Raw genomic sequence first — 15,924 nt, 5'->3', positions numbered from 1 at the left:
AATCACCAAATCAGCAACCCTGACCTTCAACGCAGTTACAGGCCTAGTATAGTTAATGAACAGTCTGCATCATATTTCGAGTGTGTGGCACAAACAATTTTTACTGTGTGTGAGTGGGCTCTCATCACACTTGTGGCTTCAGAAGTCCATAGTATAGAAAATATGTCAGGCAATAATTCCGTACAATAGCTATTCTTACAGACAAGATTAAGGCTTCCATAGGAGTGTCTGGTGATGTCCCACTAGAGCTGGAACCATGACAAATTTACATCTGTACATAAGTGATTTACATCAGAATTACACAGTCAGCGCTTATCCAGAAATCTGGGCATGGCTCTGACCCTTCTGAATATAAAATGGACGCCTTTCCTTAGGACCACAGAGGAGTAGGTTTTGGTACAGGATGATAGTTTCGGCTAACACCCTTAATTTATATTTATATTTCACCCACCTTTGGTAGGACGACTATGGATTTCTGATCCATCCAAAGCATCCCAGTCGCTGCACTGTATCTTCTCCTCTTCTTGAATCGGAATTACAATCTCGGGGTGTGGGGCGGGGTAACAATCTGGGTAGAGAATGCAGGTGGTTCACACATGACTCGTGTTTTGGGTCTTAGCACAAAATACTTATATATGCCCTGGCAGTAAAAATAAATGTGGCCCAGTAACATGTCCTAATAATTGCACATACAAACATTATACCAGTGCAAACGTCGAATTCCTTGTTATTATAAGAGTGCAACATAACTGACATGTAAAAAGACTACTTGCTGTCTCAAATATGTAATGAAATTTAAGATTCGACATAGAGGAAACCAACTCTGCCAACAGTAAGGCGGCCTACTCAATGTGATTTTATCTTAATGTATGGATTCAATTTCTTATACCCTGGTTCTGATTAAATAGACTTGTTTATAACTACTACACCTGGCGCAAGGACATGGAATATTCAATATGTACCGGTGCAACAACTAATATGCTAATGACTCACAGTGTTGAAGAAGCAAGGGTATTAGACCCATTCAAGACTTTGCCTCTCATGAGTCAAGGCCACTCCCACTGTTTGGTGACTCTGCTGGGACTTTGGGTCTCATTTGGCATATCCAGCTAAGTTTCATGCAGATTTAGATATCTGTGTATCCTGAATAATACTTCCTAAGCACTTCAAGGTTCTGGCTTCTACGAGGATAATACACATCGAGGGGCTATATTCCCTTTAGGATTCGAAGTGCCACACAATCACTGGCTAGCGACAACTCAAAATGTTTGGCCTGGGTGCCATTAGGGAATGCCCGGCACCAAAACCTGAGTCCTGGGAAAAAAAAGTGACAGAGAATGGGATCTAGGGGGAGCATCCTCTGTCCCCAGGGAAGTCCGATCTGAGAAGGAAGAGCCTACAAATGAAAATGAGTTACTTTCCTGTAACTGTAGTTCTCCAGTATTGGAATCTTTCATAGATTCACATGCTTGAATCATTCCCCGTCGTCGAGATTGGAGCCCATGGTACATTAAAATAGCAATATGGAAGCAACTACAATGAAAAAAGGCGCAAAGGCTTTCACCTTAGTAGCCTATTCTTGTCTCTATGAGTAAAAAGGACCAAAGCAAGTCCCAGCCAGCCAATCAGGCTTCCCCTCCCTCTAGAACCCTCCTGAGAGGAGCTCCCTTCCCTCAGATTTTCTCAAGCACGAGTATAAGAATATCTGAAGAAGACAGAAGGTGAGCTTCCCAGTGGAGGAGGGAGGGTCACATGTGAATCTATGCCAAATTCCCATACTGGAGAACTACAGTTACAGGTAAGTAACAAATTTTCTTACTCCAGTATTGGAACTTTCATAGATTTGCATGCTTGAATCAGAATAGCAAGCAGTAGTGAAGCACACTGTACAATATATATAACCATAATCACTGAAGAAAATATGATCATGAAGAAGAGAAGAAATATTAAATAGGCAATGAATATGCTAAAAGAACATCACTGTAGCCTGGTAAATATTAAATACTACATCAACAAAGGAAGAAACAATGCTATACAATGTGCACAAAACAAACTGGGCTGGCGGGAAAGAAGGAATGAATAACATTTGCTGGTGCTTTCAGCTGCAGCTCTGGCGGGAATGACTCTACAGCCCGAAGGAATATTTAGGTGCGCAAACTCATGGTGTTCAGGAACCAGGCTGTCAAGTGAAGTGAAGCTAGATCCGGGTGGAGAATTCGACCATTGCTCATTGTTAGTAGGGACGGCATCACTTGTAGAGGGATGCTGTGGCTCTCTGAAAGGAGAAGGAGCTCTGTATACCAATACTGGCGAGGCCGTGCCGGAGCGATCAGCAGAAGTTTGCAGCGTTCGCTCTTGATCTTCGCTAGAACTCTCGGTATGAGGGGAATGGGAGGAAAGGCGTAAGCATAAATTCCTGACCATGCCATGGAAAAAGCATTCCCCCAAGAGCCCAGATGGTGATCCCGACTTGCAAAGAACCAGCATTTTGCAATCTGCAGGGTGGTGAAGAGATCCAGGTTTGGTTTTCCCCAAGGGGAGAAAACTCGATTCAGCACTCCTTGATCCAGTGCCCATTCGTGGTTGGATGACACTGACACTGCTCAGAGAGTCTGCTATGACATTCTGAATGCCTGGGACGTGTTCTGCTCGAAGGTCTATCTTTTGCCTGATCCACCATTCCCAAATGCGCTGAGATTCTCTCGATGAGAGGAGAGATCTTGTCCCTCCCTGCTTGTTGATTTAATGCATTGTTGTAGTGTGGTCTGTCCGAATCAGTACCAATGAGCCTCTTATCTATGGAAGAAAAGCGCGGCGCGCTAGTCAAACTGCTTTCGAATCGAGATAATTGATGTGAAAGGACCTCTGATGTGGCTTCCATTTGGCCCTGACTTGTAAGTGCTGGAGGAAGGCTCCCCAACCTTCGAGAGATGCATCGGTAGTGATCACCCACGGAGCTGGTTAGAGGAGAAAAGAAAGCCTCACTGACAGTTAAGACTCATGAGTCCACTAAGCCAGAGATGATATCATGGGTTTCATTCGTTATCCTGATTATATAGTCGAAAGACCCCTTGGACTGTGATCACTGAAGTTCTAGGTGTTCCTGGAGGGTTCTCATTCTGAGACGGCAGAATGGTACCAGTGGAATGCAGGAGGACATCATTCCCAACAGGGACTTGAAGAGGCAAACTAAAATACACTTTCTTTTTTGCAGGAGTCTGGCCAGGGACATGAGCTTTTTCAGCCTCTCTTCTGTAGGAGTTGCCTTGTTGGTGGATGTGTCCAATATTGCCCCCAAAAATGTTCTTCTTCTTAAGGGCTGGAAGGCTGATTTGTTGCGGTTGACGGTTAGGCCGAGATTTGTGAACAGTTCCACACAGGCACATGTGGCCCTCAGTGCCTGAGACCTGGATCTGGCCTTGACCAGCCAATCGTCCAAATACGGGAAGACCTGATGGTTCTGCCTTCTGAGGAAGGCTGCGACTAAGATTCTCAGGCCGATTTCAGAACGAAAGGAAGTACTTTAAACTAGAAATGCTCTCCGGCTACAACAAATTTTGAGATATTTCCTGTGGGAAGGATGTAGAGGGATATGGAAATATGCGTCCTGCAAATCTAGGGTGGACATGAAATCTCCTGGATTGAGAAGGGACAGGATGTCTGTTAAGGTAATCATAAGAAATGACTGCTTCTTGAGGTAAGTATTGAGATCTCTGAGGTCTAAGATTGAGCGCCAACTTTTCCATTTCTTTCGAATCAGGAAGACCCGAGAGTAGAATCCCCTCTTTTTGTCCTGATGCAGAACTCTCTCTATAGCTCCCTTGAGGAGCATTGAGTCAACTTCCTGTTTGAGCAGATGTAAGTGCTTCACCATTCGTGGAAGGGGGGGTCTTGCAGGAGGAAACTGCAGGAATTCTAAAGTATGGCCAAACTGAATTCAGTTTAAGACCCATTGGTCTGATGTTATCTTTTGCCAATTGCGAAAGTAAAGGGAAATCCTTCCACCTATTTTTTTCTCCAAGGAAAGGTTCGTAGCCGGAGTCACCATAAAGTCATCATCTGCGTCCTGTGTCCTTCAATTTCCTTCCTGCTTTTCCCCTTTGCAATGTTCTCGAATTTTCCGCTTGTGGAGGCAGCCTCTGCTGGTACTGGGAACGAAAGGACTGAGAATCAGTGGAGACTGGGGGCTATCTGTATTGTTGGAAGCCTCCTCTATAAGATGAATACCCCCGACCTCTAGCCCCCCCGAAAGGGCTGCCTTCTAAACTGCTGCGTGCCAAGGGACCTGGCTGTGTCGGTGTCTGTCTTTATGGACTGAAGGGTGTCATCAATGTGCTTTACGAATAGGGCTTCCCCATCAAAAGGCAAGTCCAGAATCTTGGTTTGAACCTCCGGTCTAAATGAAGTTGCACAGAGCCTACCCTGCCTTCTTAGAACAGCTGCCCCTGCCAGCAGCCAAAACGCCGTGGTAGCGATATCCATCGCACAGTCTGTAACCTCAGCAGAAGACCTTTCACCATCCTGCTAGGTTTTCTTCACCTCTTTCTTTGATTCCTCTGGTAGCTGATCTAGGTAGGGAGCAATGTCTGCCCATAATTGCCTGTCGTATCTGCCTATGATAGCCAAAGAGTTAGAGGCCCTCATCATAAGAGCAGACATCAAAGACAAACGCTTCCCCTATATTATCCAGCCTTCTACCCTCCTTGTCTGGTGGAGCAGATACTGGTGCCGAAGGGTTTCTGGACCTGCGTTGCCTGGGCAATGATTGAGTCGGCTTTGGAATGCCCCGTAAGGCAGGCCTGAGAGTCTTCCGGTGCCTTATATTTCTTGTCAAGACGAGGCAAGACAGGAGTGACGGTAGCCGGGTTTATCATTACCTTGCTGCCTTCATCCTATAGATAGTCCACTATTGGTATCGATTTTACACTTTTTTGGAAAGGTTCTTTAAAATCATAAAGGAAACAATCCATTTGCTTTGTTGGCAGGGGCAGCTCAAACCTCTTCGCCGCTCTTTCCAGCAAATTGTGAAAACCTCTGATGTCACCTGGAGGGGAATCTATCGGGACAGGGGAAGGTGAGGACGGAATGGGAATCTGATAATCATCCCATTCTGTTATTGCATCGGGCAATTCTCCCTCCTGTCGTCCTCCGATGAAGACAGATCTTGTGTCGGAACTGAAATTGGTGTCTGTGGTGGTACATGTAACGGTGGTACCCCCGGATGAAAAGGTGTGGAAGGAAGAGGCACAGAAGGTGGTATAGATGGTTGCTGCACTTCCGAGCCGGCTGGCGGAAATCGCCTTCTGTAGTTGTCTAACATCAACTGTAAGTCCGCGATGAGAGATTCCGGGCAAAGGGACCATTTGCTCCTTATGAGGATACTGCTGTGCCTGCGAATAAAATGAGTGGGGATCATGCTGAATATCGTCTTCCAAATCCTGGCACTTCACATGCAGTTCTGAAGGGCTATGTGCAATCCCAAATGGGCCCTCATCCTCTGAATCCTCCTCCTCTAAAAGATGTGTACATACCAATGCTGATACCTTACTCGGTGATGTCATCAATGTCGGGAGCAAATAAGATTTTTTTATATCTTTTAACCGTCATCGACGGTATCATCGACGACGACGTTGACAGAGTCAGCTGTGACGATGGAGAAAGTCTTGTCGACGAGGCGGTCGACGACGGTAACAGAGAGGAGAGGCAATGGGCACATTAATCGTCAACAATGTGACCACAAAACCTGTTGACGAGGACGTCGTTGAGATGATCATCGTTAAAGCAGAAGCTACCGTAGAGACAGTGGGCGTTGTGGCAGTCAACGATGAGGCCCTATACACTCCTTTTGATGCTGCCTTCGATGGGGTGGTCGTCAACGATGATGTTGTCGACGGTGTGGTCGTTGTTGTTTTTCCAGATGGTCTTTTGAAGGTCTGTTTTACCACAGGAGGTGGTGTTGGAGCCTCAGAAAAGGCTTTTTTGCTGCATTCTGAGGAAACAGAACGCTCTTTAGAGTCTCTTTTGGATGATGTAGAACTCCTGTGAGGAGAACTGGAAGGGCTGTATGCTTTAGAAGACACTTGTTTTGTCTTTTTGAGAGCTTCTTTAGGTAGAGCCACAGAATGATGAGCCTGAGGAGATCTGCCCCTTTTTGTTTTTAAACTTTCTTGAAGAAGAGGAGGATTCCTCACTGTCAGAACCAGAAACAGGGTTTGATCTAGATTTCAATTTCTGTAGCCAAATTAGTAGCCTACCCTCCCTGTCTTTGAGGGTTTTGTTAGAAAACGTTCTGCATACCTTACGGTCCTTGGCTACATGATCAGGATAGAGGCAGTAAATGCAGTTCTAGTGTGGATCCTCAAAATTAAGTCTAAAAAGGCTTTTCTTTTCCTTGTCTAACATGTTGAATTTTTAAGAAGACAGAATTCTCTTAGGTCAGGCAAAAAACTGAAGCCTTACTTGCTGAAGAAATCTTTCCTTTGTGAAAACAGGCCTAGAAAAAGACCTTTGGAGATTTCAGTGAGCAGAGCTCAGTGGAGACTCCCTAGCACGACATGCAGTAGAAAATCTGATGGAATGGTGCTTCCCACAGGAGGGTTCTAGAGGGAGGGGCAGCTTGATTGGCTGGGACTTGCTTCGGTCCTTTTTACTCATAGAGACAAGGATAGGCTACTAAGGTTAAAGCCTTTGGGCCTTTTTTCATTGTAGTTGCTTCTATATTGCTATTTTAATGTACCGGGGGCTCCCATCTCAACGACGGGGAAGGATTCAAGCAAGTGAATCTATGAAAGTTCCAATACTGGAGTAATACCCATTGTCCCTGTACCCACGGGTCCATGTACTTAACTCTACATCTTTCTCTGTACTTAATTCTCCATCCTTGGCCGGGGGATACATCTCATTGAGTAAAGGAGATTGTCCTGATCCCTTAATCATTACAGATACCTTTCTAGACCAAGTGACTGATGAGATTTTGTGGTCTGAACCTCTGTCAACATGGTCCCTCGGTTCCGGCCACTTGTGTCTACCATCAGAAAATCTCAAAAGCGACTGGTGGTTCTTAAAATATAAACACCCATCACCACCTACAGGAACATCTAGCATGAACTGCACTACAGGGCCCGCTGCTCTTAATAGCTCAGTGGCTACTGGTGACCAGACTCTTGGTCATCCTTCGAAGCACCTACAAACTTCGTTTGCAGGGTAGGTGTTGCTTGGAATTTAGGATTCTTTGGGCACTGACAGAAGCACAGGCTGCATATCTGGATAAATCCCTTTAAATACAGTGCCATCTGATCACTGTATACCAAAACCAAAAGAACTATGTAGATGAAGCCTTTGATCTCTTTTCTAAAAATACCTGGAAGTATGCTAACCTTGAATTCTTCAGAGAGAAACAGAGGGCAGGATAACATTGGCCAAAAGGCTCAATGTTAAAGTACTTCCTAGCGCCTAGTATTAGTGAGTTACAATAGCATTTTGCATTTGTTCTTTTTCCACAGAAGCTGCCAAAGCATAGAACCTTTACTCACCTGAAAAATACAGTTATTTTCTAAAGTAAAGATGTGCATTAACATTCTGGTTAGTAGAGGCCCAATCTGAAGGTTGGCGGACAGGCTACTCTGTTGCAAAGGCGACATGTACCCAGTTTGCCAAACCCTACATGTGCCTGCCTCAGATCTTAAGTATTCAGTCGAAGGAGTCCCGATAGGCACTGTCAACAGAAGTCTTCCTCTAACAATTTGACAATCTGACAAAGCAGGGGCAATCGGAGGAAGGACTTTACACCACCCGTCCCATTTAGGGTGAACTGTGTGATGTCTTTTTTCTGTCCATCACCGAAGACAGGACAGGAAAAAAACAATAATAACACACGCTGGTAGAACCTAGCATGTGAAGGTTAATAGTTTTTTCTTTGGGAGTTTTTTTTCTAGAAAACATTTGGTGGACCACCGTCAAAACCAGTGGTGGCAGCCCACCAAACTTTCAGTACATTGAAAGGAACCTCTGTGACTGGTTCCTTTCAATGTACAGAGAAGCCTGCTGGGTTGGTGGCCATCTCTTAATTCGGCAGACAGAGTATCGTCAGGATGGCAGAGGTAATGCGGATAGTACTCGGCAGTCAAACCTTAAATTAGGCCCTAATGCATTAAATCAAGCCCTAATTAAGTACGTGGTCATTAACTTTGAATGCAACCTTATTGCAACCCAGAACATGAGCTGTAAACAACAATAGCGCAAACAGTTATTGCCCAGTAATCGATGTCTGCTTGCAACCCCCACTATCTCTTGGTGAGCCTAACCTATATCCAAATAAATGGCACACCAGTAAACTATTTGCCGCTTAGCGCAGAGAACCCTCAGTACACCTGCTAAATTTCCCTGACATGTAGAGGGTGTTGTCCTCTTTATTGGAATGTGATGACCTTAGATGCATTGGTCTTAAAAATTCAGAAGTTATAGGAGTAAAGGACTCCCAAAAGCATGATGTATCGCAACCCTCCTGCTGACCTGGGCTGGGATAGTCACTGTTTCCCCTTCTGTCTGTGTCCTGGCGATCCTTCAGGTATTGGGGTGCCTCTCCTTTAATCCAGAAAGAATCTGCAGAGTTGCCGGTCACATCACCTGTAAATAAAAGGCAAAATCAATGATTTACGCTCTCAAAAGACCTTGTCCACCTGGTGTGTTTTCAATATGCTGATCAAAATCCTTCCCTAATTATTTATTTTGTAAGCAGGGGACGTCTTTGGTACCGCTCAACCCTTTGGGATTCATTGGGTCTGTGATTCATTCTCACAGTTGAAATAATGTGTTGAAGCCGAACACCTAACTTATGGTTTATCATTACAATCAAAGGTTGGAATAAAACTGTACAGTTAAGTGTACAGTCATGCAAGCAGTGGAAACTATGGAGTACAAGACTCACATGAAAACAAAATGTCCATGTCAGGTCTACGAATGTTGGCAGAATGACAACCAGGCACTGGTTTGTATGAAAGCAGCGTTCTACAAGCAGGGGCAGGAAAGCTGCCTGGTGCTTACTACTCATAACTAGCTGACAGCAGTTGCTAGCGGTAACAAAGAATTACTGCTTTAATGGAAACAGCAACACAGGTCCTTCAGCATCCCTAGCAATTCTTTTGTCCCACCATAAAGTGAACCAAGGCACCTTGCAGTAAGAAAATTTTTTTTTACTTTTTGTACACAGGTATATAAAAAACTAACTGCATTTATTACAAAATGTGATGATTGAGTTTACTCCTCAAATGTTAAGATAGCCCCTGGTGCTCTGCAGTGGAGTCACTTCCTGGGAGGCAGACAGGTTTATTCATCTGGGTTGATCCAAGATGCCGCTCATGCAGAGCAGGGGTCAGATCGTTTGGCACACGAAGCCTCAACAGCACTTCTAAGGCATTCAACAACATTTGATTATATTATTGAATGAAAACACGGAAGTACTGTGCAAAAGAAACAGTGGAAACCACAATAATGTGGCGTTCTGTGTGGTCAAAAGCTTTTCTGTCCTCTTTGGGTCAAGGATGAGTAAAAGGAGGTAGTTAGCTGCATTTTACCATTTAAAACAGCAACAGACAAGAAGTATGTAAGAACCTGTTCACAAGGGTTCTGCCGTCAGAAGAAACACTTACAGCTGCTAAGGATAGACACAGCTGAAATCTAAAGTGTGAATACGTTGTGTTTTCAATGAGAGAATTCCTAAACCATTATCTTCGCAAAGGCTTTTTTCACTAACGTAAACCAACTGTGTTACACACCAACAACTCAGACTCTTGCCAAGATGCCTAACAAACTCTGCCCTTTATAAATTTTAACGAGCAGAATCCATCTAATTTATATCAATATTGAATATAAAACATCAACCTGGCGTCAACTTCAACTTTTCTCTTTAATGCTACTTTTAGAGGTCTATGTACTTTCTTTTAGCTCCTTTGTGTTCAGCAATTAGCAAATCTGACAACACAGAAGTCCATGTTTAAGACCCCACAGGGACTGATGCTGAAGTGCAATATTAAAGTCCCTTGCCTTCCACTTTACTGAGCTGCCCAACCTCTACCTAACATCTGCGTCTGTTTCAGCAGCTTGGGACAGAGCGGTTCAAGCACCTCTGCACAGAAAGGCTTGGTTGGGCCACCTGAACAGTCCACATTTGCTTTACCGTGCAAAACTCTTTCAGCAAGCAGTAAAGGGCAGAGGGGGCTATATTGAGATAAACAACATTAAACTCTACATTCAGCCATGTTTTCATACCATGAGAGTGACTGAACTGTTGTGGGTACCCGTACTTGGTGATCTCTGGAGAAAGGCTGATGCTGGGGAAAACGGAGTGCTGAGCAATTAGACATCAAACTGGCCGCTAGATACTGGTACAAAGAACAAAACTTGACGATAGGGACACCTGCTGTCTTTTTTTTCCTCGGGTAGAGATCTTTTGGTAGCGATGCAACCTTCCTTCTTCTCTGTTGCATCTCTGAGACTTTCCAGTGATGAGCATGCTCTCTCCAATGCACTTCTCTTATTCTACATCCAAATGACTAAGTCTGTAATGCTCTAAGTTTTTGCTTAACTGAAGCTGCCATCACATCACATTCCTGGCTGCAGTGACCAATGGATGCCATCAGAGAGTCTGACACTGAAATTATGGTTGTGGTGGCTGACAATGTGTTGTGGCCTGCAGGCATCTGGTCAGTGTCGAAGCTCAGAATCTGCCCTGCACCAGTACGTTATGATAAGAACACAACTCTTTCTGTGGAATCTGAAAAAATCCATGATTTTTGAGATGCCACATACAGCCAAAAGAGGCCATCTGAACACAGAACAGTTCTACAGGATTATCCTTTTCGGGCCCGCTGAACAGAATTTAGAGCGCGCTGACCCTGCAAACCTGTGGCTACACTTTGTCGACAGGATTTACCAGGTCCTTCCAAATTGCCTTCTAAGACAACTGCAGTGTCATCGGAAAGCGGCACCAAGCTTTTTGGCTTATGGCACAGAGAACATATTTCCCCCACCCTTGCTACCCTTCACATGATCGTAGACTGCCAATAAAAAGTAGTGTACAGAGCCATATGTCAATGTCTAAAACAATGTAATACATCTGCTCATTCCTTTAGGCTCTTCTATGCTGCCCAGCTCCACAGCCCTACATTTGGCAACAGAGGTGCAGCAGAAGGCCCTTCCCTGTCCAAGTTACCCCACTCTGTAACAAAGCCCTAATTAGACCATGGAGCACCATCTTATCTTCAGGCTACAGACCTTCCCATCACCTAAACCTCGCGCCAGTGAGTGTGTCATACAGGGCCTTGTCAGTCCCAACGGACAACCTACAGTGAACATCTGTGTTTTAATAAGAGGTCATTTGACCTTATCCCACAGTCCATCTGTCACCCTTACACTCCACAACCATCGCAGCCACACTTGGGGCTATTGATACTCTTTACATAAAACAATACATGTTTAGACTGTATGGCAACGGTGTTCTGACACGATTTACCAAGACACTTACGGTTTTCACAAAGCAGTGCTAAGTCATATCTGTGAGCCTCATTTTGTTAGTTTGGAGTGTGGAAGCAGGGGTGGGAACTGGACATGGAGAGAATATGCCATTCCTTAAGGTAAATCCCAGTTTGAGTCCTTTTATGCAACTTGCTCACCTGGGGACCTGTTGTCGATGTGCGTCCTTCCAGCGGCCAGGCTGTCCGCACCGCACTGGTCGTCCTTTTCTTTGGCTCTTAATGAGAACACAGTTGTGGCAATAAGAGGACCTTATGTGAAATGCAAAGAGGAGAAAAGTATGATTTTACAGTGCCCCCAGAAATGGCTAAATACAAAGGAAATGCTAAAACCTAGTGGACTAAGAGAACAGAAACTAGTGGAATCACCAGGAGATGTGAATAGCACAGAAGGGATTCCCGTTGGTCTACACAAGGGATAACCAACCATTGTCCATAAACAGAAGGGATGCCAATGAGGGGGAATAGAGCAGACAGCAGCACAGAAACCACCAAGCATAAACCACTGCATGCATGGATATATACAAACGCAGAGCACAGTAGGTATTACAGTAAGAGTCCTCGATAAAAGAATGCAGACAGCACACAGAAACCACCGCATGCATGAATACATGCAAACACTGAGCAGAGTAAGTATTATAGTACGAGTCTACGAGTCCTCGATAAAAGAATGCAGACAGCACACAGAAACCACCGCATGCATGAATATTTACAAACGTAGAGCAGAGTAAGTATTATAGTACGAGTCCTCGATAAAAGAATGCAGACAGCACACAGAAACCACTGCATGCATGAATATTTATAAACGCAGAGTAAGTTTTATAGTACGAGTCCTCGATAAAAGAATGCAGAGTAAGTATTATAGTACGAGTCCTTGCTAAAAGAATGCAGACAGCACACACAAACCACTGCATGCATGAATACATACACAAAGCAGAGTATTATAGTACGAGACCTCGATAAAAAAATGCAGACAGCACACAGAAACCACCGCATGCATAAATACATACAAACACAGAGCACAGTAAGTATTATAGTGCGAGTCCTCAATAAAAGAATGCAGACAGCACACAGAAACCCCTGCATGCATAAATACATACAAACACAGAGCAGAGTAAGTATTATAGTGCGAGTCCTCAATAAAAGAATGCAGACAGCACACAGAAACCACTGCATGCATAAATACATACAAACACAGAGTGGAGTAAGTATTATAGTGCGAGAACTCGATAAAAGAATGCAGACAGCACACAGAAACCACTGCATGCATGAATATTTACAAACACAGAGCAGAGTAAGTATTATAGTACAAGTCTACGAGTCCTCAATAAAAGAATGTAGACAGCAGCACAGAAACCACTGCATGCATGGATATATACAAACACAGAGCAGAGTAAGTATTATAGTACGAGTCCTCGATAAAAGAATGCAGACAGTAAGTATTATAGTACGAGTCCTCGATAAAAGAATGCAGACATCACACATATGGTGCCTCAACACCAGTTGTCTCTAATAGCTGCTCCTATTCACAGCCACCACTGATCATTAACAACTCCTTACATCCCATCTCTGAATCCTACAAATCCTGTACTATCTTTACCAATACGCAACCCTGAATCCTACAAGTCCTGTACTATCTTTACCACTACGCAACCCTGAATCCTACAAGTCCTGTACTATGTTTACCACTACGCAACCCTGAATCCTACAAGTCCTGTACTATCTTTACCACTACGCAACCTTGAATCCTACAAATCCTGTACTATCTTTACCACTACACAAACCTGAATCCTACAAATCCCGTACTATCTGTACCACTACACAAACCTGAATCCTAAAATCACGTACTATCTGTACCACTACACAAACCTGAATCCTACACATCCCATATTATCTTAAGCACTACACAAACCTGAATCCTACAAATCTGGTACTATCTTAAGCACTAAGCGAACCTGAATCCTAAAAACCCCTTTCTATCCCTGTACGCTACCTAGCCCTGAACCCTAAAAACCCTTACTACCCAGCCCTGAACCCTAAAGGTCCTAACTACCCCATAACAGTACCCAGCACTGAACTCTAAAAACCCTTTATTGCTCACATACAATACAGATCCCTCAATCCTAAAATGACTTCCTGGTCTTTACCCCTAGCTATCCCTGAGCCTTAGAAACCTCTACGAATCCTTACCACTACCCATCCCTTGCACCCTAAAAAACCCTCGCTACCCCTATTCACCACCGACCCTTGAATGTTAAAAACTCCTAACTACCCGTTACCACTACCCATCCCTGAACCCTAAAAATCCCTTACTACCTCTTTCATCCACAATCCCTGAACCCTAAAGATGTCTTACTATCCCCCTTAACACTACCCAAACTGAACCCTAAATATCCAATAGTACCCCTAAACTAACCCATCCCTGAATCCTAAAAACCCTTACTACCTCTTAGCACCACTCTTCCTTGAACCCTAAAAATACCTTACCAGCAGTTACCACTACCCATCCGGAACGCTAAAAACTCCTTACTACCCCTGTCCACCACCTATCTCTCAACCCTAAAAACAATTACTAACCTTCATTGAACCCTAAAAACCCCTTACTATCCCTGTCCACCACCTATCTCTGAACCCTGAAACCCAATCACGACCGATCACCCACAGCAACTTCAGAGCCGCCACCACTGCACACCACTAACTCATCAGAAACACCAGAAAGAAAGCTATACAAGACAGAATCTCCTCACAAGCACACAACAGCAAGGAACTCTTCAGCATCATCAAGGAGTTCGCCCAACCCAACAGTGAAACAACGGACATCCCACCCTCACAGGACCTCTGTGACAGACTCAACACCTACTTCCACCACAAAATCAAGACCATCTACAACAGTTTCAACAAGGACAACCTATGCGCAGAACCCCCTCCACCAAACCCCGACACCATTATACCAACAAAATCTCCACCTGGACACCTTTCACCACTGAAGATACGCTGAAAACAATGGAGTCCATACATTCCGGGGCCCCCACGGACCCATGCCCCCATCACATCTTCAACACAGCTGCAGACACCACAGCCCCCAAGCTCTGCCTCACCATCAACCGCTCACTAGCTGCCGCCACCTTCCCCGACGACTGGAAGCACGCTGAGATCAACCCCTTCCTTAAGAAACCCTCAGAAGACCCCACTGACCTCAAAAACTTCAGGCCCATCTCCCTACTTCCATTTCCTGTGAAAGTATTTGAAAAAGCAGTCAACAGCCAACTCACCACGTTTATAGAAGACCACAACATCCTCAACATCTCCCAATCTGGATTCAGGTCAAACCACAGCACCAAAACAGCTCTCCTAGCCACAACAGACGACATCCGCTCCCGACTGGCCAAGGGAGAGACGGTGGCACTCATCGTACTAGACCTCTTGGCGGCTTTCGACACAGTCTCCAATCACACCCTGATAAGAAGACTCCACGAAGCCGGCATCAGAGAAAAGGCCCTCGACGGGATCCAATCCTTCCTCTCCAGCATAAGGTATAGAGTGAGACTCGCTCCCTTCCTCACAGATCCCACACCCACCACCTGCGGAGTGACCCAGGGATACTCCCCCAGCTCCAGGCTGTTCAAATTCTACATGGCCCGCTAGCCACCCTCATCAGAAGCTACGGAATAAACATCTCCTATGCCAACGACACCCAACTCATCCTCTCCTTCTCCAACAAACAAGGCCAGACACAACTTCCACTAAGGTATGGAAGCAGTCGCCAACTGGATGAGAAACAGCTGCCTTCAACTCAACACAAACAAGACAGAAGTACTCATCATGGGCCCTCAACCCAATGCATGGAGCAACTGCTGATGGCCACCCACCCTTGGCAACCTGCCCCGCCCGCCAGCCAAGCCCGCAACCTCGGAATCATCCTGGACCTCGACCTCAGCATGAACCATCAAATCAACTCCGTCACCTCCACCTGATTCCGCACCCTCCACCTCCTCTACACAAGACCTTCAAATGGATCCCCCCCTCGAACATAGAAAGACCGTCACACACGCACTCATCACTAGCAGACTGGGCTACAGCAACCCACTCTACACCGGAATCAACAACAAACTCACCCGCAAATTGCAAAACATCCAGAACGCAGCCGCCAGACTGATCCTCGACCTACCCTGACACTGCCACATCTTGCAACACCTACATACACTGCACTGGCTCCCCATAGAGAAAAGAATCACTTTCAAGATCCTCACCCACGCACACAAAGCCCTCCACAACACCGGACCAGCCTACCTGAACCAGCGACTCAACTTCCACGTACCCCACAGGGCCCTACGCTCTCGCAGAAGTACCCCACATCAGGAAAACCAGGACAGGAGGAAGCTCCTACTACATCGCA

General features: G+C 45.2%; 1 protein-coding gene across 4 annotated transcripts in view; it reads right to left on the bottom strand.

Moving 5' to 3' along the window:
- The window catches only part of LOC138303534 (zinc finger protein 773-like), a 64,663-nt gene that overhangs the window by 13,015 nt on the left and 35,724 nt on the right, over window positions 1-15,924 (bottom strand). For 2 of the 4 annotated variants that reach the window (XM_069242751.1, XM_069242752.1), the window contains exons 3-5: window positions 11,670-11,780; window positions 8,512-8,625; window positions 452-568 (exon numbers count right to left, since the gene is read on the bottom strand). In XM_069242751.1, the coding sequence (XP_069098852.1) occupies window positions 452-568; window positions 8,512-8,625; window positions 11,670-11,780 (342 nt within the window). The remainder of the gene's footprint in view (window positions 1-451; window positions 569-8,511; window positions 8,626-11,669; window positions 11,781-15,924) is intronic. The other 2 variants (XM_069242753.1, XM_069242754.1) reach the window with 1 other exon arrangement.

The sequence above is a fragment of the Pleurodeles waltl genome, chromosome 7 (assembly GCF_031143425.1).
Source record: "Pleurodeles waltl isolate 20211129_DDA chromosome 7, aPleWal1.hap1.20221129, whole genome shotgun sequence".
Taxonomy (NCBI): Eukaryota; Metazoa; Chordata; class Amphibia; order Caudata; family Salamandridae; genus Pleurodeles; species Pleurodeles waltl.
This window is presented reverse-complemented; position numbering and strand designations above follow the sequence as displayed.